General features: G+C 46.0%; 1 protein-coding gene across 6 annotated transcripts in view; it reads right to left on the bottom strand.

Annotated features, from left to right (window-relative positions):
- NACC1 (nucleus accumbens associated 1) overlaps positions 1 to 24,715 on the bottom strand; it is a 62,732-nt gene extending 38,017 nt beyond the window's left edge. For 3 of the 6 annotated variants that reach the window (XR_005748082.1, XM_040346571.1, XM_040346572.1), the window contains exons 1-3: positions 24,575 to 24,715; positions 24,000 to 24,141; positions 4,311 to 5,264 (exon numbers count right to left, since the gene is read on the bottom strand). Coding sequence is in view for 4 of the 6 variants with exons in the window: in XM_040346571.1 (XP_040202505.1) it covers positions 4,311 to 5,214 (904 nt within the window). In the remaining 2 variants the exon portion in view is untranslated. The remainder of the gene's footprint in view (positions 1 to 4,310; positions 5,265 to 23,999; positions 24,142 to 24,574) is intronic. The other 3 variants (XM_040346573.1, XM_040346574.1, XR_005748084.1) reach the window with 2 other exon arrangements.
- Between the last annotated feature and the right edge of the window lie 535 nt (positions 24,716 to 25,250).

The raw sequence follows: 25,250 nt of genomic DNA, 5'->3' as shown, positions 1-25,250 counted from the left end.
TGTGCCTATATGTGGTAGATACATCTGGCTGGGAATAATGTAGTCTACATGAAGCAGATGCACTATATTATCAAAAGTATTGGGACGCCTGCCTTTACACGCACATGAACTTTAATGGCATCCCAGTTTTAGTCCGTAGGGTTCAATATTAAATTGGCGAACCCTTTGCATCTATAACAGCTTCAACTCTTCTGGGAAGGCTGTCCACAAGGTTTAGGAGTGTCTATGGGAACGTTTGACCATTTTTCCAGAAGAGCATTTGTGAGGTCAGGCACTGATGTGGACGAGAAGGCCTGGCTTAAAGTCTTCCACTCTAATTCATCCTAAAGGTGTTCTATCAGGTTGAGGTCAGGACTCTGTGCAGGCAAATCAAGTTCCTCCACCCCAAACTCGCTCATCCATGTCTTTATGGACCTTGCTTTGTGCACTGGTGCGCAGTCATGTTGGAACAGGAAGGTGCCATCCCCAAAAAGTGGGTAGCATAAAATTGTCTTGGTATGCCAACGCTTAAGACCCCTTTCACACTGAGGCAATTTTCAGGCATTTTAGAAATAGTGCCTGAAAATTGCCTCCCAAGTGCTTTCACACTGGGGCGGTGTGCTTGTGGGACATTAGCAAAAGTCCCACAAGCAGCATCTTTGGGGCAATTTGGGAGCGCTGCATACAATGTTCCCAAAACGCCCCTGCCTATTGCAATGAATAGGAAGTGTCACGACATGGGTGATTGTAATCCTTTTTTGGGGTTAAAAGCGCACTGCTAGCGGCCGAAAAGCCCTGATAAAAAGAGTGGCGCGTTAGCGCCAATGCGCGGGCATCCCCAGTGTGAAAGGGGTTTAAGAGTTCCGTTCACTGGAACCAAGGGGCCGAACCCAACCCCACACCATAATCCCCTTCCACCAAATGATTTGGACCGGTGAGCGAGAGTTTGGGGTGGAGGAACTTGAATGGCCTGCAAAACCTGGCCTTGACCTCAACACAAAAATCTGTGCCCCGCCCGTACCTAGCTCTCGACCTTACTCTGGGGGGAACCGTAGGATGAGGACATTTTCTATTATGTTCCACAGTTTCCATCATGTCTTTTCTCCTAACCGGAAAGGCACAGAGTCCTGACCTTAAAGCGGGGGTTTACCCTAAAAAAAACCACATTTTTTTTTCTAGCATGCCATCAAGCATACTAGCGAGATCTACAGCACGCCTTTATTTTATTTTTTTGGCGCCGTACTCACAGTTTACTGCCGTAGTGAAGTTTCAGGCTCCCCGCGGGGAATGGGCGTTCCTATGCAGAGGGACGATGATTGACGGCCGGCTATGGCACGTCACGCTCCCCGAAGATAGCCGAAATAGGACTTGCCTCTTCACGGCGCCTGCACAGTCAGCTCCGATGTCTGTGTGCAGGCGCCGTGAAGAGGCAAGTCCTATTTCGGCTATCTTCGGGGAGCGTGACGCGCCATAGCCGGCCGTCAATCATCTTCCCTCTGCATAGGAACGCCCATTCCCCGCGGGCAGTCTGAAACTTCACTACAGGATTAAACGGAGTACGGCGCAAAAAAAAAAAAAAAAAAAAAGAAAAGCATACTGTAGCTCGCGCTAGTATGCTTGATGGCATGCTAGAAGCGCGTTTTTTAGGGTGAAACACCGCTTTAACAAAAAAAAAATATTGTCCCGTCTGCAACTAGCTCTCGACATTACTGTGGGGGGCAGAGGCGTATCTAGTGAAAATAGCGCCTATGGCAAGCACTGAAACTGCGCCCCTGTCAAGGTTATCTGAAAAATGGGTTTCAAATCTTTTAGCAAAAAAACAGCAAACAAAACAAGCGATATTTATCATCCCTTGCGATACCTTGGGTAGTGACATATCCTCTTTATGGAGAAATCTGGGGTTTATTAGACCCATTGATCCCTCCTCTGCCCTCCAAGGCCAGGTAAATGCAGAACCAATACTGGAAGTGATGAAATCTTCATCACTTAAAGCCTCAGTTTTGACAGAGAAGCGAGAGAAACTGATGTTCCTCCTCCTCCTTTGTGCGCTGTCAATCCGACCAGATGGAATGGGAGAACAGGGGAGGGCTGTGGCTGAACGCAGCAGGGATAGTGCTGCCATTGTCCATTAGCAAAGGAGATCCTGCCTATGCTCGGGAGGAGGGAAGAAGAGACCCTCAGACCCTGGCAAGTGCCTTGCTGCCCAGCCACTCAACAGCGCCCCCTTCATATGGCACTTGCCATAGCTGCCATACCCTAGAAACGCCACTGTGTGGGGGGGGGAGCAGTAAGATGAGGAAGTTTTCTATTATATTGCACGTTTTTTATCATGTCTTTTGTCCAAAGTACGTATGTCACCATCAGTTTACAATTGGGATAATATAACCATTTCAAGGCCCCCCTTCTCCAAATGGAGAGGTGCTCTTGATTCAACCCTCCCTACTAACGGTCTTCAGATGATTTATACGTTCTACCCTTATGCATAGTCATATCTATTATAGATTGTTGTAACATTTTACTACTTGGTCTCCTTCCGTTTGATCTTACTGTTGAACATGCCGAGATGCCGTTTATATCCTGATTTTGTCCAGGGCTTCCGCGTTCTGATGTCTCCGGGACTGGGCGTTCCTATCCGAGTGCCGACTCGCAGCTCGGCTATTTCCCGACATCTGGTGACGCGCGTTGTGCGACAGGTCACCTGTTTCACAAGCCGTCAATCATCGAACGGAAGGATAGGAACGCCCAGTCCCGCAGTCATCGGAACCCGGAAGCCTCAGGATATAAAAGGTATGTACAGAGAAAAAAAAAAAAAAGGAAATGCCGAAATGTAATGTCCTTAGTATGCTGGCTCTGCTAGATGTCATTTAACCACTTTAGCCCCGGGCCTGTTTTTCAGAGTCGGTGTTTACGAGACAAAACCTTTTTTTTTTGCTAGAAAATTACTTAAAACCCCCAAACATTATATATTTTTTTTTTCTAACACCCTAGAGAATAAAATGGCAGTCATTGCAATACTTTTTGTCACACCGTATTTGCACAGCGGTCTTACAAGCGCACTTTTTTGGAAAAAATTTACTTTTTTAAATGAAAAAATAAGACAACAATAAATTTGGCCAAATTTTTTTATATATTGTGAAAGATAATGTTTGCCGAGTAAAATGATACCGAACATGTCACGCTTAAAAATTGCGCCCGCTCGTGGCATGGCGTCAAACTTTTACCCTTAAAAATCTTGATAGGCGACGTTTAAAAAATTCTACAGGTTGCATTTTTTGAGCTACAGAGTAGGTCTAGGGCTAGAATTATTGCTCTCGCTCTAACGATCGCGGCAATACCTCGCTTGTGTGGTTTGAATACCGTTTTCATATGCGGGCGCTACTCGCGTATACGTTCGCTTCTACGCGCGAGCTCGTCGGGGCGCTTTAAAACATTTTTTGGGGGGTTTTCGCATTTATTTTTATTTATTTTACAATTTTTAACACTGAAAAAAAAAAAAATAATTATCACTTTTATTCCTATTACAAGGAATGTAAACATCCTTTGTAATATAAAAAAGCATGACAGGTCCTCTTGAATATGAGATCTGGGGTCAAAAAGACCTCAGATCTCATATTTAGGCTTAAATGCAAAAAAAAAAAAAAAAAAAAATTTGGAAATGTCATTTTTTCAAATGACAAAAAAAAAAAATGTTTCTTTAAGAGGCTGGGCGGGACTGACGTTTTGACTTCACTTCCGCCCAGCAGAGCTATGGGGACGGGCGAAGGAGATTTTTCCTTCAGTCTCGTCCCCGCTCAGCTAGCGAACGGTCGCGATCCCCTCCACCGCTACGGTAAGCGGCGGAGGGCGCGGTAGAGCGGCGGGAGCCCCTCTCCCGCCACCGATAACGGCGATCTCGCGGTGAATCCGCCGCGGAGACCGCCATTATCGTTTACACAGCCGCCCACAGAAGAGATGAATATCTCGATTGTGGCAGCAGCTGCTGCCGTTACCGAGATATTCATCTTTAAAGTGAGGACGTATAACGACGGTGGGCGGTCGGCAAGTAGTTAAAAAAAAAAAAAATTTGGGTGAACCCCCGCTTTAAGTTAATTTTTAGACCTATAGAATCTGTAGAGGAAATTACTCTTTTTCAATATCAAAAACTTTTATTGATCTTTAAGTGTTTTAGTTCTCACCCCCCTGAAATCTTGAAGTCACAAATGATACATATTTTAGAGGAAACTAAAATGTCTTTTAAAGACTAACAAAGAACTTTGCCATTCTGAAATGTCGCCACCGTTCTTAAGCACATACATCACACATAGATCAACCATAACCAAAATCACACATACCGCTACTGATGCCACCATTGGCTCGCTCACCGGCCTGGTTGACGTTCATCATGCTGTACATTGTATACATGTTGCAGATTTGTCGGTACTGTTCTTCTGTCCCATCCTCTCCAACCTCCTCTTCTTCATCCTCCTCATTGTGATAAGACCCTGGGCTGTCACTTGTGTATGCGCTGGATGTTCCCGGGCTGGTCCTCTCCGAACCCATTGCAGCCGTTCCTGCTCCCCCTGATGGCCCACCAGGTCCAGTACCGGCTCCTTGGGAAAAACGTGCCACCTTCCTATTGGCTCCTCCTGCGTCTTTCTGTCCCCCATCCCACAGTCTCTTGGCCACGGGGGTGCACTGAACAGCTTCTGACTCCTGGCTCTCCGTCTTAACCCGGGGAGGCCGTGAAGTGTTGTAAGATGTAGTCGAGGACAGAGGCACCATGACCGTACCTGCTGCTGCAACTGCTGCTGTTGTGGCGGGGCTTGGTGGCTCAGAACTGGGAGTTTCTTCAGGATGGAGACCCTGCGAGTCACAGCTGGGTGAGCTGACCTTCAGGAAGAACTCGGTTCCCTTTTCCATGATCTCCTGGATCTGCAGGAAGCCAGCCGTGTACATAAGCAGGAACTGGTCTCCTACATTCATGCTGAGCCGTCCGGTGTAGCAGAAGCTCAGGATCTGCTGGAAAGACTGCGGCTGGACAGAACCGGGTAACTCCACCACCGGGTTCTTGCTGTTGTGGAACAGGTCTCTGAAATAAGAGCTGCTGGCGGCCAGGACGGCCCGGTGGGCTTTAAACTGGTGACCGCGGACCACCACAGAGACATCGCAGTACAGACCCTGGAGGCGTTGCTCGTTCAAGCATTCCAGAATGCTGTTCCCAAAGTTGGGAATCTCCATTTGCAGAGTCTGAGACATGATGACAAGCGAAGGTGGGAAGAGACAGACGGAGGGGGAGGATACAGAGGCTAAAAGGACACAGAAGAAAAAGGAAAGACAATGGATGTTAAAGGATAACAAACAAAATAAGTCACTTTAAAGTGATTGTAAAGTCTCATTTTTTTTTTTTTAAAACAAACGTTATACTTACCTCCTCTGTGTAATGGTTTTGCACAGAGCAGCTCAGATCCTCCTCTTCTCGGGTCCCTCTTTGCTGCTCCGAGCCCCTCCCTCCCTTCGAGTGCCCCCTACACCAGCAGCTCTCTATGGGGACACCCAGGCCGAGTCAGAGCTCCGTGTATCCAATCAGACACGGAGCTCTGACCTGACCCCGCCCCCTCTCTCCCTTGATTGACTGACTGACTTTGATTACCAGCTGTGGGCGCCAATGGCCACTGCTGTGTCTCAGCCAATCGGGAGTAGTGTCCCGGACGGCTTAGACACTCATGGACATCGCTGGAGAGAGATGGGGCTCGGGCAAGTAATTGGGGGGTGCTGGGGAGGCTGCTACACACAAGGTTTTTTAATCTTAATACATAGAGTGCATAAAGATAAAAAGAAACAAAAACTTCTGCCTTTACAACTCCTTTAAAAATTCAAGTAGTCATTCTACCCAGAAGTGATATTTTAATAAAGCCTGGTGCATCGAGAGCCCCCCTGGCTTCTGATGTGTCCTGGATATACAACAGCTCCCTGTCATTCCCGCCTCTTTTACAGTCTACTTGGAAGTTGCCGCCCACCTTTGTCCGTTCCATCCTCCAAAACTTAAAATAAAAACCCAACAAGGAGAGCGGGAACCCCTTATAAAAAACGGTCAAAACAGGTTTGCAGATCAGAAAACTAAGCACAGAGATCTCGCCAATAGAGTCCCCAAGAGATTGGAGAAACTGTTGGGTGATTTAACCCTTCAATATGAGACAAACTGAAATATCTGTTCTGCACTAATTCTTTAAAAGTGGAACTTTGCTCAATTTAAGCTGAAGTGTAGTCATGGCGTTTTTACATAGTTACTTTGGTCCAGCTTAGATTAGGGCTACAACTAACAATAATTTTCATAATCGATTAGTTGGCCGATTATTGTTTCGTTTAATCGGATAATAGCCTTAAAAAAAAAATAGCATTTTTCATTTTTTTTTGGGCCAATTTATTGTTGGGCAGATTACAAAACACAAATTGCCACATAAACACATTACGTGCTTTTCTGCAGCTTCTCCATTGAAGTATATTGAACAAAAAATAAAAAATAGCACCGTTTTGCGTTAAAAAGTACTTGCCCTTTCCAAATACGCAGCAGCTGAAAAAAACTCATGGATGTGAACGTGTCCCATAGGAAAACATGTAAATGAACTGTATAGCTGGATTCAGGTAGGGCGGCTCACTTTTGAGGCGGCGTAGCGTATCGCATATACGCTACGCCGCCGTAAGTGAGGCAAGTGCTGTATTCACAAAGCACTTGCCTCCTAAGTTACGGCGGCGTAGCGTCAATGGGCCGGCGTAAGCGCGCCCAATTCAAATGAGGATGAGGGGGGCGAGTTTTATGTAAATTACTCGGGACCCGACGTGATTGACGTTTTTTACAAACGGCGCATGCGCTGTCCGTGGACATATCCCAGTGTGCATTGCTCCAAAGTACGCCGCAAGGACGTATTGGTTTCGACGTGAACGTAAATTACGTCCAGCCCCATTCACGGACGACTTAAGCAAACAACGTAAATTTTTCAAATTTCGACGCGGGAACCATACTTAACATTGACTAGGCCAGCTATTTGTTCGACTAACTTTACGCTGGAAAAAGCCTTACGTAAACGTCGTATCTTTACTGCGACGGGCAAGCGTACGTTCGTGAATCGGCGTATATCGCTGATTTACGCATTCTAGGCGTAAATCAGCGTTCACACCCCTAGCGGCCGGCGGAACTAGACAGCTAAGATACGACGGCGGATCGACAGATTTGTCGATCCCTGACGTACGGAACCTGTCCAGGGAGCCCATGATATCAGCACCCAAGCCGATCTTCTGAACGGCAGTCGGGTGCAGCCACCACCATTCCTGGTAAGGGAACCTGGCAGTAAAGCCTTTTCGGCTTCACAGCCTGTTCCCTACTGTGCATGCGCAAAGCACACTGCGCTTCCCAATTGGCCCAGGGGCGGGGAAAGGAGGAGGAGGGAGGGCCAACCTTGCGAGAGATCGGGCCACTTCTCTGTATTTCAGAATTGGGGAACGGTACCTGTCAAAAACAGGTACCCATTCCCCTCTAAAAGGTGCCAAATATGGTACCGGAGGGGGAGGAGACATACAAGCGGAAGTTTTACTTTTGAGTGGAACTCCGCTTTAAAAAAAAAAAAAAACGCAAGAAAAGCTATTAAATCGCAAAAGAAACTTGCCTGTCCAGTCCAATCAAAGAACGCTTTGCATTCGTTTAGAGAATACAAAAATACTCTTTGCAAAGCGCCCCTGCCGAGCTGCCAACCTCCTGTCCTCTGCATGCAGCAGCCCAGCTGCTCAACCCGGAAGAAAGTGGAAACCCCAGTAGTAGCGGTGTGTACTTCAGTGATTTCCAGGGGCATCGCCAGGCATTGATCCAAGCTGGACCAACATAACAATGTATAAAATATTCATACCTGGAATATGTTGCAAAGCAGAACTGCTATTTCCCATCAGCACAGCCACACTTGATGGGGGGAATCCCTCCCGTAGGGCTATTGCGTTCTGCAAGCGGGGGGGGGGGAGCCTTCCCTGTGCCAACAGCATTAATTGTTGAGGATAAACCCAACAGGCTGGTTTGGTTGTACACAATTCGATGGATAGTTCGACTTGTGCCCATACATGAAGTGAAATTCGGCTGATCCCTGCTGAACCGGCAGAATTTTGATCCATGTTTGGCCGGTGACTTGTCGTTATGGTTCCCCTATCGAGATGGTTCCTGTAAGGACTGCGCAGGCGCAATCCTTGCCGACGGAAATCTCCGAACCTCGGCCGGCATCCAGGCTCATTCCTTAACATCCCCCTGGATTGGAGGATGTTAACCACTTGCTTACTGGGCACATATACCCTCTTCCTGCCCAGGTGAAATTTCAGCTTGTGGCACTGCGTCGCTTTAACCGACAATTGCGCGGTCGTGCGACGTGGCTCCCAAACAAAATTGGCGTCCTTTTTTTCCCACAAATAGAGTTTTTTTTTGTGGTATTTGATCACCTCTGCGGTTTTTATTTTTTGCGCTATAAACAAAAATAGAGCGACAATTTTGAAAAAAAAAACAAATATTTTTTACTTGTTGCTGTAATAAATAGCCCATTTTTTTTAGAAAAACATTTTTTTTCTCAGTCTAGGCGATACGTATTTTTCTATATATTTTTGGTAAAAAAAAATTAAATAAAAAAAAAAAACAAAAAAAAAAAACGCAAGAAGCGTCTGGTTTGCGCAAAAGTTATTGCACTTACAAAATAGGGGACAGAATTATTATTATTTTTTTTTACTACTAATGGCAGCAATCAGCATTTATTTCATGACTGCGACATTATGGCGGACACATCGGACACTTTTGACACATTTTTGGCGCCATGCACATTTATACAGCGATCAGTGCTATAAATATGCACTAATTACTGTATAAATGTGACTGGCATTGAAGGGGTTAACACTAGGGGGTGAGGAAGGGGTTAAATGTGTTTCCCTAAATTGTGTTCTAACTGTGTGGGGGGAGGGGGGTGACTGGGGGAGGTGACCGATCTATGTCCCTATGTACAAGGGACACAGATCGGTCTCCTCTCTCCCTGACAGGACGTGGAGCTCTGTGTTTACACACAGAGCTCCACGTCTTGTCCCTGTAGCCGCCGATCCCGAGTGCCTGGCGGACATCACGGCCGCCAGGCACTCGCATCGGCATCTCAGCGATGCGGCGAGCACGCGCCCGTGCTGCTGACTGCGCGCGCAGGCCGTAAAAACACGGCCAGTTAGAGGATTAGAACCACCCTGCGGCCGTATAAAGTCGTACGGCCGTCGGGTAGTGGTTAACATCCCCGTGGATTGGAGGATGTTAAAAAAAAAAAGAGTCAGGAGGCCGAGCGAGCAAAGCGAGGACGTGAGGCCGACTGGCCACTTTCCTCAAATTCCACGTCGCCCTGGATGCCGGCCGAGGTTCGGAGATTTCCGTCGGCATGGATTGCGCCTGCGCAGTCCTTACAGGAACCATCTTGATAGCCGGAACCAGATAGTCAGATCACGACTTTACTCCAAAATGAACTCAGGTTTTAGCTTTACACACATTATAAAAGAAATGTGTTTACAACCTTACTGTAAGGCATGACAATGCCCCTCACCCACCTCGGTCTGCCAGCTAGGCTGCTTCCTCCTGCTAAGATCTCATTATCATGGAGCTAAGTAGAAAGGCAAACAATAAGTGTTTACAGGGACACATTGCGAGGCCTGCGAGTCCCGGCTCCACACTCCGTACAAAGAGGGCCTCAGCACAAAACAAAAGACGTCTTTCAGGACGAAAACAAATCATTGCGCAATACAGGAGCTGCCCAAATACATCAGATCATTTCTATCGCGGATTATGTACAGAAATCACAAAAAGCGAAATTTAAGGGATGTGTTTTGTACAGGTCTCCTGAGACATCTCCAAAAAGAAATAAAAAAATACAATAAATAAAAATAAAAATCATACTATGCGTGAATAGACAAATCTTTGCGTTTCTGCGATTCTGTCAACAATCCAAATAGTACTTAAATTTAAAAAGCCCAACTGTACCCTTTTGATGTATTACTATATGAAATTAGACTGCAAATAAAGCATTTGCTTCTCTGTGCTTTTTTGTTTTATTTTTATTTTTTTAAGGCCACTTTCAAACCGAGGTGCTTCTAAACTGCCAGTAAAAACGCCGAGCGCTTTTGAAGAGCTTTTCAGGCGCTTTTGAAGAGCTTTTCAGGCGCTTTTGAAGAGCTTTCCATTCATTTCAATGGAAAAGGGAATATTTTCACGGCCCTGCCAGCACACTGCCCCAGTGTGAAAGCATTCATCGATTTTAATGGAAATACTTTTTCGTGAGCTTTTTAGGCGCCGTTTTTACCTGAAAAGCGCCTCAGTGTGAAAGTGGTCTAACTGCTATTGCAGCATAAGGTTCATACCCTGGCAGCATAACAGAGTCAGACCCATTGCTCTTAAACCCCTTTCGCACTAGGGCAGGGGCGGCGTCGGTGGTAAAACGCCGCTATTTTTAGCGGTCCTTTACCGTAAATTTCGCAAAGCTATTCGGCTACTAGCGGGTCGGGTTTACCCCCGCTAGCGGCCGAGAAAGGGTTAGAAACCACCGCAAAGCGCCTCTGGTATAGCCACAGTGCCCCATTGATTTCAATGGGCAGGAGTGGTATACACACCGCTCCTTCACCGCTCCAAAGACTTTTTTTTTTTTTTTAAACCCCTTTCACACTAGGTCGCTTTGCAGGTTCTAGAACGCTAAAAATAGCGCCTGCAAACTGACCTAAAACAGCCGCTGCCGTCTCTCCAGTGTAAAAGCCCTGAAGGGTTTCTTTCACACTGGAGCGGTGCGCTAGCAGGACAGTAATAAAAATTGTGTGTATACTGCTCCTGCCCATTGAAATGAATGGGGCACCACGGCTTTTTAGCCCTTTCTCGGCCGCGAGGGTGGGGTGTAAAACCACCCCTACCCACTAGCGGCTGAATAGCGCCGTGAAATTGACGGGAAAATTCCGCTTCATCGCCGACGCCGCTCCCGCCCCAGTGTAAACTTGACAGGGGGTTTAAACTTGCCCCCACTCTATCCAAAACTAAATCTACCTTAGGGTATAACCAAGGTATAAAAACTTTTTTGGGGTTCAGGGATGGTAAATCATACCCTGTTCTTATAAAGTACTGCAGGAGTAAAGTCTTTATAAGAAAACGTTATAAATAAGCCTGAGCCCTAATTTTCAATGTCAAAAAAAGCTGCTGCCTGCCTCACATGGGCTGTCCAATCAGGTCAGTCTCTCAGGTGGATCCAATTGGACCCTTCAGTCTCTTCTATAGAGCAGCGAATGACAGCAGACACATGTCCGCTGATATCTGATCGGATCCTGTCCACCAAAAACAGAGGCATGGTGGTCCAATTTCCCATCCATCCGGCAGATCGAATGGAAACAGACAGGCCGTTCGTTTCCATCCAATTGCCCAAAAAGTAGAGCAGGACTGTGTCCCTGTCCGCTCTGCATAGTGAAGCAGACACGGACCTGTCATCCGCCTGCTTAGTGAGGGACTTTGAAACGCTCAGGTGTGAATGCAGCCTTAGACCCCTTTCCCACTGAGGCACTATAGCGCTAAAAATAACACCTGTAAAACCCCTCAAATCTCACTCCAATGTGAAAGCCCGAGGGCTCTTACACTGGAGCAGTGCGCTGGCAGGACGCGCTAAAGAAAAAAGTCCCGCAAGCAGCATCTTTAAGGCGCTGTAGGATCTGTCAATACACCACTCCTAAAGCACCGGCAAAGCGCTGCTGCAGTGGCGCTTCTAACCCTTTTTCAGCTGCTAGCGGATGAAAATTTGGGATTTTCTTTTACTTTTGATGATGGCAGTAAACAGGATAAATCGAGAGGATGAATCTCCTTAAAGCGGGGTTCCAGCTGCGATTTTTTTTTTTTTTTAAGTCAGCAGCTACAAACAGTGTAGCGGCTGTCTTTTAACCACTTAAGCCCCGGACCATTTTGTTGCTAAATGCCCAGGCTTTGCGATTCGGCACTGCGTCGCTTTAACAGACAATTGCGCGGTCGTGCGACATGGCTCCCAAACAAAATTGGCTTCTTTTTTCCCCACAAATAGAGCTTTCTTTTGGTGGTATTTGATCACCTCTGCGGTTTTTATTTTTTGCGCTATAAACAAATAGAGCAACAATTTTTTAAAAAAATGCAATATTTTTTACTTTTTGTTATCTAAATTTTTTTTTTCCTCAGTTTAGGCCGATACGTATTCTTCTACCTATTTTTGGTAAAAAAAAAAAAAAAAAAAAAAAAAAAAAATCGCAATAAACGTTTATCGATTGGTTTGCGCAAAATTTATAGCGTTTACAATAGAGGATAGTTTTTTTGCATTTTTATAAATTTTTTTATTTTTACTACTATTGGCAGCGATCAGCGATTTTTTTCGTGACTGCGACATTATGGCGGACACGTCGGACAATTTTGACACATTTTTTGGGACCATTGTAATTTTCACAGCAAAAAATGCATTTAAATTGCATTGTTTATTGTGAAAATGACAGTTGCAGTTTGGGAGTTAACCACAGGGGGCGCTGTAGGAGTTAGGGTTCACCTAGTGTGTGTTTACAACTGTAAGGGGGTGTGGCTGTAGGAGTGACGTCATCAATCGAGTCTCCCTATAAAAGGGATCACTCGATCGATGCAGCCGCCACAGTGAAGCACGGGGGAGCCGTGTTTACATACGGCTCTCCCCGTTCTTCAGCTCCAGGTGGTGGCTAGAAACGAATAGCCGCGCCCTCGTCCCGGATCGCTCTCGCTCCCCGCGGGTTACCGACCCCCGCATGTACCGGGGGGGGGGTCCCGATCGGACCCCCGACCTGCGGAAAGGTGGGGTCGTACATGTACGTCCATATGCCTGTACGTGCCATTCTGTGGACGTATATGTACATGCGGTGGGCGTTAACCGGTTAATATGGACACTTACCTGTCCTACTCGTCCGCGATGTCGTCGCCCCCCCCCAGGCCAATCTCTCGATCCTGCCAGCTCCCGGCGCTGCCATCCTCACTAAGGAAAACAGGCCTTGCGGCTTCACTGCCCGCTTCCTACTGCACATGTGCGAGTCTCATGGTGCTGTATGAATGGGCGGCTGCTCCCTAAAAATACACATTTCCCAGAAGGCAGCGCGCCCCGTTCACCAGAAGACAACGAGGAAGAAGACCTACCGCGGACTACGAAGAGGCAGATTAGGAACTTTTTTTTTTTTAAGGTGGAACTACACTTTAAGGGGGGGGGGGCACAGACAGCAATAAAAACCAGACAGGTGTTCTAATCCCTTTTCACTCAATCCAAAACAAAAACGCCTTGAGTTATACTGTAATCTTTCTGGTGCTTAGACTAGATCTACCTGCCCTTGACAGAGTGAAATGCGTTGGAGCTGGGAGGTGCAGTCCATGCATCAGAATTAACACGAGGTTATTATAATGGGGTTATGCTCTAGTTTTAGTACATCCCCCCCCCATTGTATATTATTTACAACTCTGGGCTGAATTATGCGTTATATAGTAATACTTTACTATAAGGCCCCTTTCACATTGGGACTTTTTTCATGTGGTACAACGCTAAAAATAGCGCTGCTATACCGCATGAAAAATCATGCCCTGTACTCTTCAATGTGAAAGCCCGAAGCGCTAGCAGGAGCGCTCCAAAAGTCCTGCTAGCCGCATCTTTACCGCGGTATAGGAGCGGTGTGTTCATCGCTCCTATACCGCGCCTTCCCATTGAAATCAATGGGAAAGCGCGGTAATACCGCCGCAACGCGGGCGGTATTAACCCTTTTTCGGCCACTAGCGGGGGTTAAAACCTCACCGCTAGCGCCCGAATATCGCGGTAAACACGATGGTATAGCCGCGCTACAAGTAGCGCGGCTATACCGTCACCGCGGGTCCGCGCCTCAGTGTGAAACCGGCCTAAAAATGTAATGAAAACTTTCTTTTGCATTCTCTGAATAATGTGTTAAATGAACACAGATGAAAATTAAAACACTATATATATATATATATATATATATATATATATATATATATATATATATATATATATATATATATATATATATATATATATCGCCGTATAAGACGACCCCCTTCCTACTAGTCATGCCTCGCCTCACCTCACTGTGCGCCACTACATGCCTCACTGTGCCCTTCCTACTAGTCATGCCTCGCCTCACCTCACTGTGCGCCACTACATGCCTCACTGTGCGCCACTACATGCCTCACTGTGTCACTGCTTACCTTATCTGTGACATGAAGACCGCGTCCGTCCATTTTTCAAAAGCCGCGCCCCTCTTTCTGCTGTTCCACGATAGGCCGAACACTCCGCTTCCCAGGAGACACTATCACGGACGAGAGGGCATCCGTGATAGGCGGAACACTAAACACAGTGTCTCCTGGGAAGCGGAGTGTTCGGCCTATCACGGAACAGCAGAAAGAGGGGCACGGCTTTTCAAAAAAGGACGGCCGCGATCTGCATGTCACGGTCCCGGATAAGGTAAGCATTAGGTTACCTGCATATAAGAAGACCCCCGACTTTGAAGAAGAATTTCAGGGGTTAGAAAGTCCTCTTATACGCCGGAAAATACGGTATATAAATATATGTTATAGAAAAATAATCAAATACTCCTAATTATGTGGCCATGCCACTGCATTAGGATAAAAACCACCCTTAACATAATTGCGCTCTGAGGCCTTGCAGATGCCAGAAGGGTAAACAGACAATGACAGGGATGACAAGGATCCTTTACTAGAATTAATGCTCTTCTGACACGACGACTATGATAAATGTCCTCCAGAATAGGAAGCCGACTACCAATGATACTCAGAGCCAATGGAATAATCTTCTGAAAGGACTTTTTGTCTTTAGCTGTACTACCCAACAATGACGGCGTATGCGGGAACCTTCTTCATTGCACAGCAGGGAAAAATATATATATCTTTAAGCCTTTAACCACTTGAGGACCGCTTAACACTGATATACATCGGCAGAATGGCACAGCTGGGCACAATTACATGCCTCACTGTGCCCATGTGCATGCCTCACTGTGCCCATGTGCATGCCTCACTGTGCCCATGTGCATGCCTCACCGTGTCCATGCCTCACTGTGCCCATGTGCATGCCTGTGTCCATGCCTCACTGTGCCCATGCCTAGACTGATGTTTAACATGGGAGTCTATGGAAGGGGTGCCCGGCTTTGAAAAAAAATAAAAATAAATAAATAAATAAATAATCGGTGATCCCCAGCCGCAGGTCCCCTGGACAACAACCTTTGCACACTTGTAGAGGAAAAGTGGGGCTACATGTGTGCCAAGTTTGGGGTCCAGGGGACCTACGGCCGGCAGGTACTGGGTCCCCAAAGTCCAGGAGATCAGGCGCAAAAAGGTGACTCGAGAATAAGCAGAGGGGGGCATTTTCAGCACAAATAAAAAAATAAGTGCTGAAAAACTTGGCTTATACTCAAGTATATATGGTAGTTAGGGTTTCCTTCCATCTTTGAAAATAAATGCTAGAAGCCGATTGGTTGCCATGCACTGCTGATCACTACAGTCTGCATATCATACACTATACAAGGAATATACCTGTATGTGACACACCTTGTACGAGTTCTCAGTTTATACTGTATTACACCATATATATGGATACAATTATACAATTTACACCACCTTGGAGGGCGGGAATTAAAGAGGTACTCAATCCCTAAAACAAAAAAATTATAGAGATTATATATATATATATATATATATATATATATATATATATATATATATATATATATATATATATATATATATATATATATATATATATATATACATACACACACACACACACACACACACACCCCCATTCTTAAAGCGGAGGTAGGTGTCCTAGTCACCAGCGATGTCGGCCATCGCCGAGGCCGATCCTCGCAGCTCCAGGCGCCGCCATCCACAGTAAGGGAAACAGGCGGTGAAGCCCCTGCGGCTTCACTGCCCGTTTCCTACTGCGCATGCGCGAGCAGCGCGGTGCTTTGTGAATAGGCCGGCTGCTTTCTGGGATACACACAGTTCCCAGAATGCAGCGCGCCCCATTCACAAGAAGAAACCGAGTGTAGGAGGAGGAATAGAATCCACCGCGGAAGATGAAGAGGCAGATTCGGCACTTCCGCATAGAAACAGCTATTTAGATTTAATTTTTTTTTTTTTTTTTTTTTTCATTTTAATTTTTTTTTACATTTTTGGAGGAAAACATTTTTCCAGGGTGGAACTCTACTTTAAAATGTGGTGACCGCATTCATTTTCTTTTTTAAAGGAGAAGTACAGCCAAATCTTGCATCAGGGTTTGACAAATTTGCTTGGAATCTAGGAGCCAGCTAAAAAAGTTAGGAGCCAGAAAACGCACCCCGTCCCGACGAGCTTGCGCGCAGAAGCGAACACATACGTGAGCAGCGCCCGCATATGTAAACAGTGTTCAAACCACACATATGAGGTATCGCTGCGATTGGTAGAGCGAGAGCAATAATTCTAGCACTAGAACTCCTCTGCAACTCAAAACATGCAACCTGTAGAATTTTTTAAACGTCGCCTATGAAGATTTTAAAGGGTAAAAGTTTGTCGCCATTCCACGAGCGGACGTAATTTTGAAGCGTGACATGTTGGGTATGAATTTACTCGGCGTAACATTATCTTTCATAATATAAAAAAAAAAAATGGGGATAACTTTACTGTTGTCTTATTTTTTAATAAAAAAAAAGTGTAATTTTTTTCCCAAAAAAGTGCGCTTGTAAGACCGCTGCGCAAATACGGCGTGACAGAAAGTATTGCAACGATCGCCATTTTATTCTCTAGGGTGTTAGGATAACAAATATATATAATGTTTGGGGGTTCTAATTAGAGGGAAGAAGATGGCAGTGAAAATAGTAAAAAATTACATTAGAATTGCTGTTTAACTTGTAATGCTTAACTTGTAATACCAACGGCCACCACCAGATGGCGCCAGCTCACATCTGGTGGTAATAACTTGTAATACCAACGGCTCACCAACAGATGGCGCCCACCTTCCAAGCCAAGTCGCCAGGACACTATTTCTAGTCGCCATGGCGCCCGGGATTTGTCGATCCCTGTTTGGCTGTACTCCTCCTATGGATCACAGGAGCTCAGTTTGTTTTGCACTCCTGTGACAGTTTTTAGCAGACAGCGGGCTGAAGTCTGCTAATGTCAGAGGTGAAACAAAACAAAAAACCCTAAGGTTGGCGCTGCGCTGAATTAATTGAGTGATAAAAAAGTGTAACAAAAAAATTAATAGTTATGTTAATGAAGAGCAGCTAGCATTAAATTGTGTACCACAATCATACAAACATAAAAACAAAAAGAGAATGCAGCGCTAATATGTGATGAATCAACAATATGGGTGAATAATTGGTGATGTCAACAGAAAAAAATCAATGATAGAAATGATCATTCCGAAGAATAAATAATTTAAGAAAATAAATAAAAAGAGAAAATCACCAAGCTACAAATAGTCCAGAAATTAGTGAATGATTGCACTTAATTTTCTCATAAATGTCCCACAAGTGAAAATGTGAAAAAACTAAAAAAGAAAAGATGACACAGAAAATCCATATAAAAAAGATCCATAAAGGTTTCCAAGACGGTGAAGATAGGGTGATGAGAGATGAAATTCCACACTGCACCCGTGCTTGTAAAAATGCCTGCTTACCGCAATTAAAGACTGTATCTCACCAGTCTCATAAAGCCTATGGGAATTGAGGTATCCCACAACCCATCCACCTGGATGATCAGAGGGCTCAGCATAGAATCCGAACGGAACCGTGGATAATGAAAGAGAAAGGGATTCTCATAGCGTATAACGTTTAAAATCACAATAAGTATTTATTAAAGGTTGCACTTACAATTAAGTAGTGTATAATAGACAGTAACAAGCAGTCACAGGAAGGAATCCTTCTCCGATGCTTCAATACTACGATGCTTCCTCGCTACCAGGACTCACACACCGCTGGCGTTCAGGGCGAAAACGCGATGACGTCACAGCAACCCGACGATCGTTTCGTCTCAATAGGACATCTACGGGGGTTTGGCCGGCCAAACCCCGTAGATGTCCTATTGAGACGAAACGATCGTCGGGTTGCTGTGACGTCATCGCGTTTTCGCCCTGAACGCCAGCGGTGTGTGAGTCCTGGTAGCGAGGAAGCATCGTAGTATTGAAGCATCGGAGAAGGATTCCTTCCTGTGACTGCTTGTTACTGTCTATTATACACTACTTAATTGTAAGTGCAACCTTTAATAAATACTTATTGTGATTTTAAACGTTATACGCTATGAGAATCCCTTTCTCTTTCATTATCCACGGTTCCGTTCGGATTCTATGCTGAGCCCTCTGATCATCCAGGTGGATGGGTTGTGGGATACCTCAATTCCCATAGGCTTTATGAGACTGGTGAGATACAGTCTTTAATTGCGGTAAGCAGGCATTTTTACAAGCACGGGTGCAGTGTGGAATTTCATCTCTCATCACCCTATCTTCACCGTCTTGGAAACCTTTATGGATCTTTTTTATATGGATTTTCTGTGTCATCTTTTCTTTTTTAGTTTTTTCACATTTTCACTTGTGGGACATTTATGAGAAAATTAAGTGCAATCATTCACTAATTTCTGGACTATTTGTAGCTTGGTGATTTTCTCTTTTTATTTATTTTCTTAAATTATTTATTCTTCGGAATGATCATTTCTATCATTGATTTTTTTCTGTTGACATCACCAATTATTCACCCATATTGTTGATTCATCACATATTAGCGCTGCATTCTCTTTTTGTTTTTATGTTTGTATGATTGTGGTACACAATTTAATGCTAGCTGCTCTTCATTAACATAACTATTAATTTTTTTGTTACACTTTTTTATCACTCAATTAATTCAGCGCAGCGCCAACCTTAGGGTTTTTTGTTTTGTTTTACAACATTAGCAGAAGTTGCCAAAAGGGTGGCGCTAAAGAGCTCAAAAACCACGTCGTTTCGCGTTTGTTGGCCGGCAATTCTTTGCCGTTTGCGTGCAATACAAGTTCACGGTCAACGTCCTTCAAACAAAAGTCCTACGCTTTGTCCGATGGAAATCCGATCTTGTGTACCAGGCTTTAGAATAGCAGATTCACACAGACTTCACTAACAAAATTAAAACCAGATTCAAGATACTGCTTTTGGAGCAGCAACAGTTTTTATTTCTCCTTTCGGGATAAAGGTTTTACGTAAATAAAAATCTGACCATTGTAAGCACCCCTGTCAGTGGCAAATAGTTTGTCTCAACCCACTAACTGCCTCTTTTGCTGGACAGCTTGGTCTATTAACCACTTCCCGCCCGATCAATAGGAGATTGACGTCCGGGAAGTGGTTGTGAAATCCTGACTGGACGTCTATTGACGTCCTGCAGGATTTCACGTGGGGGCGCGCGACGATCGGTGTTGCGGGGTGTCAGTCTGACACCCTGCATCTCCGATCTCGGTAAAGAGCCCCTGGCGGAGGCTCTTTACCACGTGATCAGCCGTGTCCAATCACGGCTGATCACGATGTAAACAGGAAGAGCCGTCGATGGCTCTTCCTCACGCGAGTAGAGGAGAGCCGATCGGCGGCTCTCCTGACAGGGGGGGGGGGGGGTTCGCGCTGATTGTTTATCAGCGCAGCCCCCCCCCCTCGGATCCCCACACTGGACCACCAGGGAGTGCCCCCCAGTGCTCAATAGCACACAAATAGATATAAAAAAAAAAAAAATGTTTTTAATGCAATCGATACCAATCAGTGCCCACAAATGGGCACTGACTGGCAACATGGGCACTGACTGTGCCCAGCAATGCCATTAGTACCACCCCTCAGTGTCACCCAGTGTCCATCAGTGCCACCCAGTGTCCATCAGTGCCACCCAGTGCTGCCCATGAGTGCCCATCAGTGCAGCATACCAGCGCCGCCTATCAGTGCCCACCAGGGCCACCTCATCGGTGCCTATAATTGAAGAAGAAAACGTACTTATTTACAAAAAAATTAACATTAAAAAAAAACTTTTTTTCAAAAATTTCGGTCTTTTTTTTTTAAATGTTGCGCAAAAAATAAAAAATAAATCGCAGAGGTGATCAAATACCACCAAAAGAAAGCTCTATTTGTGGGAACAAAATGATAAAAATGTCATTTGGGTACAGTGTAGCACGGCCGCGCAATTGTCATTCAAATTGCGACAGTGCTGAAAGCTGAAAACTGGCTTGGGCGGGAAGGTGCGTAAATGCCCGGTATGAAAGTGGTTAAAATGAAGTTGAAAAATAAAAGCTTACTGGCTGAATTAAAAAGGTAAAAACGAAGGGGGGAAAGGGTTAAAAAAACCGAACGCAGCCATCAGAATTAAGAATTGTTAATCTGCAATGTGTTAAACGTTTGCTTTTGGGTAAGTACCACTTTAAGGCATACCTACCAGATGTGTAAAATCTTATGCAAACATTATTCTGGACAGATCATGGAATATTTGCATAAAGTATATGACACCGTCTATGTTGTATACGAGACATTTTTGTCTTCTATACCCGGATTACATAATATGCAAACAGGTAGAAGACGAGTGCTATACATGGAATTCATTGGAAGTGATCGGTATCATTGGGCAGCAGTAAAACACAAAGTGCAGCTCTGTGGAAAAGTATTTGCCCCATTCCTGATCTTTTTTGCATATTTGTCACACTAAGCACACTCACTATATCTGATCTCCCACAGTACACAATATAAAACTGCTAAACACCTTTTCTCATCAGCAGTATATAGCAGTCTTTTGAATTCTATCAGTGTCTGGTTAACCAGTTGCTGCCCGCCCACCGTCGAATGATGGCGGGGGGCAGTGCAGCTCTCGTTCTGGGACGCCCACTCTTACGCGCCCTGTGACGTGTTGCTAGGACACGTTGCTACCCCGAGCTCTGTGAAGAGCCGCATCCACAGCTCTTTAATCACGTGATCGGCTGTGTCCAATCACACAGGGCTGTGGAGTCTGAGGAAATTTCGGGTACCTGGAGTCGGAGGAAATTTTGGGTACCTGGAGTCGGAGTCAGCAAACAATGCACCGACTCCAACTCCGACTAAATTTAGATTGTCGAAACATTTAGGAGTCGAAACATTTAGGAGTCGAAACATTCATCTACCGACTCCACAGCCCTGCAAACACAGCCAGTCACCCGTAAACACAGATATGCTGGTAATCGCCGCTACTCGTCTCACACTGAGAGTGTGTGGCGAGGAGAGACAATCAGCGACATCTCCTCGTAAAGGGGGACATCTACACATGTAATCAGGGCACTGATCTTTAGTGCCCTGATTACAATATAGCGCCAACAGTGTCTCCAATCAGTGCCCACCATTACCACCAATCAGTGCCCACAAGTGCGACCAGTGCTGGCTATCAGTGCCTATATCAGTGCCCATCACTGCCCAATGCCCATCAGTGTCGCTCCTTCAGTGCCACCCACCTATGCCCATCAGTACCGCCTAGCAGGAACAAAGATAGCTATGACTAAGCACTAGTGTTAGTGCGAAACGCGTCAGTGGTTGGGTTTTATTTTACTTTGCTGTGACTTGTAGTGCTGTCCTTTTTTCAATAAAGGCTACAATTTGTTCAGTGTGCGGCTGTCCAGAGACAATTTTTGTTCCTGCTTTGCTAAGTGCGTTGCCTGCACCTGAGTTGTCTGCAACGGTGGATGTTCGTCTGGGTTCCCACCTGGAGCGGCTATTCCCCTTTCCCCTACCTGTGCTGCCTAACAGTGCCCACCAGTACTGCCTAGCTGTGCCCACCAGTACCGCCTAGCTGTGCCGCCTAACAGTGCCCACCAGTGCCGCCTAACAGTGCTGTATATATCAGTGCCACCTCAATGCCCACCAGTTTAGCCTATTAGTGCCCATCAGTGCCACCTCATCAGTGCACATCAGTCAAGGAGAAAAATTACTTGGTTACAATATTTACTGACAGAAACTAAATAAAAAAATATATTTTCTTCCACATTTTTGGTCTTTTTTTTTTTTGTAAAAAAAAAAAAAAAAACAGCAGTGATTAAATACCACCAAAAGAAAGCTCTATTTGTGGGAAGAAAATGCTAAAAACGTCATCTGGGTACAGTGTAGCATGACTGCGCAATTGTCATTCAAAGTGCAACAGTGCTGAAAAATGGCCTGGGCAGGAAGGGGGTGTAAGTGCCCGGTAGGCAAGTGGTTAAAGCTTGTAGGAGTTTTCATGCGACTTCTTGCTGCTTTGACAATGAGCGGTAGAAGCCGATTGGCTGCCGTGCACAGCTGCTCCAGTCTTGGTATATTCCACTACATATGCTGCATGTTCCTGGGGATGGACTCTGTATATTAGACCTGTCTGATATGATTCACAGACCGGGGGGAGGGGAGTTGTATAGTATACACTGTACCTTCTATGTCGACCGATTATTGGTGAGGCCAATATTCACTTTTTGGAAGTATCGGTATCGGGCACAAACGTACCTGGTATTGCTTCGAGGGGTTTTACCCGGGTGATGCCTGTAGCTGCAAGCAGCATTCTGGTACCGTTCTTTAGATCGGACGGTCGGCTTATTGTAATAACAACCAATGCGGCTCGGATTTTATTACAAGCAGATATAATAAGACTCAGAATCTGGGGTCTCTATAATATACATTGTTTGCCCCTCGTATACTGATATGACTCAGAGTCTGAGGGCTCCTTACATTGAATGCTTTCCCCAGCCCCCCATGTCTGAACCCTGTATGCAGGGTCTGCCTATATGTAACTCCAATATAATAAGACTCAGAGTCTGGGGGGTCTCTATAACATACACTGTGTGCCCCCTGCATACTGAGGACTAAGAGCATTAGGGGTCCTTATATTGTATAAATGTATATATTTATTTCCCTATATTTAACTACAATATAATAAGACTTGGAGTCCGGGGGTCCCTATAACATACTCTGTGTGGCCCCTGTATACCGATACGATTCAGTCTGAGGGTCCCTATAACATACTCTGTGTGGCCCCTGAATACTGATATGATTCAGTATGAGGGTCCCTATAACATACACTGTGTGGCCCCTGTATACCGATATGATTCAGTCGGAGTCCCTATAACATATAATGTGTGGCCCCTGTATACTGACAGGATTCAGTCTGGAGGTCCCTATAACATACACTGTGTGGCCCCTGTATACAGATATGATTCAGTCTGAGGGTCCCTATAACATACACTGTGTGGCCCCTGAATACAGATATAATTCAGTCTGGGGGTCCCTATAACATACACTGTGTGGCCCCTGAATACTGATATGATTCAGTATGAGGGTCCCTATAACATACACAGTGTGGCCCCTGTATATTGATATGATTCAGTCTGGGGGTCCCTATAACATACACTGTGTGGCCCCTGTATACAGATATAATTCAGTATGAGGGTCCCTATAACATACACTGTGTGGCCCCTAAATACTGATATGATTCAGTCTGGAAGACCCTATAATACACACTGTGTGGCCCCTGTATATTGATATGACTCAGAGTCTGGGGGGACCTAACTTGTATGCCCCCCCCCCCCCCAATGGATAGAACCTGTATACAAGACTAAGAATATGGAGGGTCCCTATAATTTATATTGAGGTGAAACTATCAAAACCAGAGCAGCTGTGCATGGCAACCAGAGCAGCTGTGCATGGCAACCAGAGCAGCTGTGCATGGCAACCAATCAGATTCTACCATCAGCTTGCTGAGTTAAGCTTTGAAAACAAAACCTAGAATCTGATTGGTTGCCAGGTCTGCACTCCGTATAGGACTCAGGGTGTGGGTCGGGGGTCCCCCATCCTGTGTCGGCGGGTGGGGTGTCATCTGTACCCGGTGCTCCCCCCTCCTACACAGAGTCACAGGAGTTCTCCAGCCGACCACTGCAAGCAGGAGAGGGGGGAAAAGTAAAGATGGCGGCTCTGGACTCACTCCTGCCACCCACACGCACACCAGAGGCCTTCACTCACCCGCTGTTTGGTCCTCCTGCTCTCACCGCGGTCCGCTGTCCCCGGTTCCCGCCTCCGGTGCTCGGCTCTTAGCGGCTCCGCCAGCAGCCATTCATCGCCAGCTAAGGAGAGACGCAGCGATCGCCGATCACACTGAGCCAGACTGTGGAGAGATAGGCAAGGCCACGTTAAAGGAGCGCCGATCACAGCGAGCCAGACAGTATAAGAAAAGATAGGCAGGCAGCATCAGTTGAACGAGGAGCGCCAGACTATAGGGGGGGGGGGGATTAGGCAGTCAAGGTTAATAGCAAGCCGAGCGCATCGAGCAAGACAGTGGATGAGACGGCGGACAGGGAAAAGCAGCCGAGCGCCGATATGAATGAGATAGACGGCGGGCGACCGTGATGAATAGAGATGGGCTCGGCGGTGTAGTTACGGTATAAATGTGCAGCTGGATGGAGAGGTGGGATGGTCGGAAAAGAGGCGGCGAGCGATTGACAGCAGAGAAAAAAAAATGGGCTAAAACAGTCGCCGATACATGGGGCGGACAAGCTGGGGTCTACGGGGGGAAGAAATCAACACAGGGCGCTACGTACCGAGCACGTTACCCCGACTGAGGGACAATCAGGTGGACCCCGGATAAGGCAGACGGCTGATCGGAGCCCCAGACTATGGATCGCATAGGTAGGCTGAAGAGAACGATCGACGAATCATCGACCAGACAGACTACCCAGGGGCGCCAATGGAACTCCGAGCCGGGGCCAGCTCAGGACCCGCACTGGAGGAGGGAGGAATTGGAGGGCCGAGATCATCGAGCCGCCTGCGGTGGGAAAGGAGCGCCGAGCTTAGCGAGCAGACAATGGGCGAGATAGGCAAGGCGGCGAGCAGATCGCGGAATCACGGAGCAGACACCCAGGGGAGACGAGTGGAACCTCGAGCTTCCAAGAATAGACAGAAAGGGAATCCAAACAAAGGAGAGAAAAGCCGATGGTCGAGCGATCGATTCAGGCACCGCTGAACGGACGGAGAAATCGATAAAGAAGACGAGAAGAGAATATCCGGGGACCGTGTTATTATTATTACCCACCATCATCATCATCATCATTATTATTAATAAAATTGTATTATTATTGTAGCAAATCTGACGTCATTGTTATCATTTAGATAGAAAAGATCCAACAGAACCCCCTCATGGGTGAAATCCTGTCCTGAGACCTCCACAAAATGCTATTTGTCTGGCTGCTTCTGCCTTAAAGTGGAGGTTCACCCAAA

The sequence above is a fragment of the Rana temporaria genome, chromosome 3, assembly GCF_905171775.1.
Source record: "Rana temporaria chromosome 3, aRanTem1.1, whole genome shotgun sequence".
Classification (NCBI taxonomy): Eukaryota; Metazoa; Chordata; class Amphibia; order Anura; family Ranidae; genus Rana; species Rana temporaria.
The sequence above is the reverse complement of the archived record's forward strand: the minus strand, read 5'-3'. Positions and strand labels throughout refer to the sequence as shown.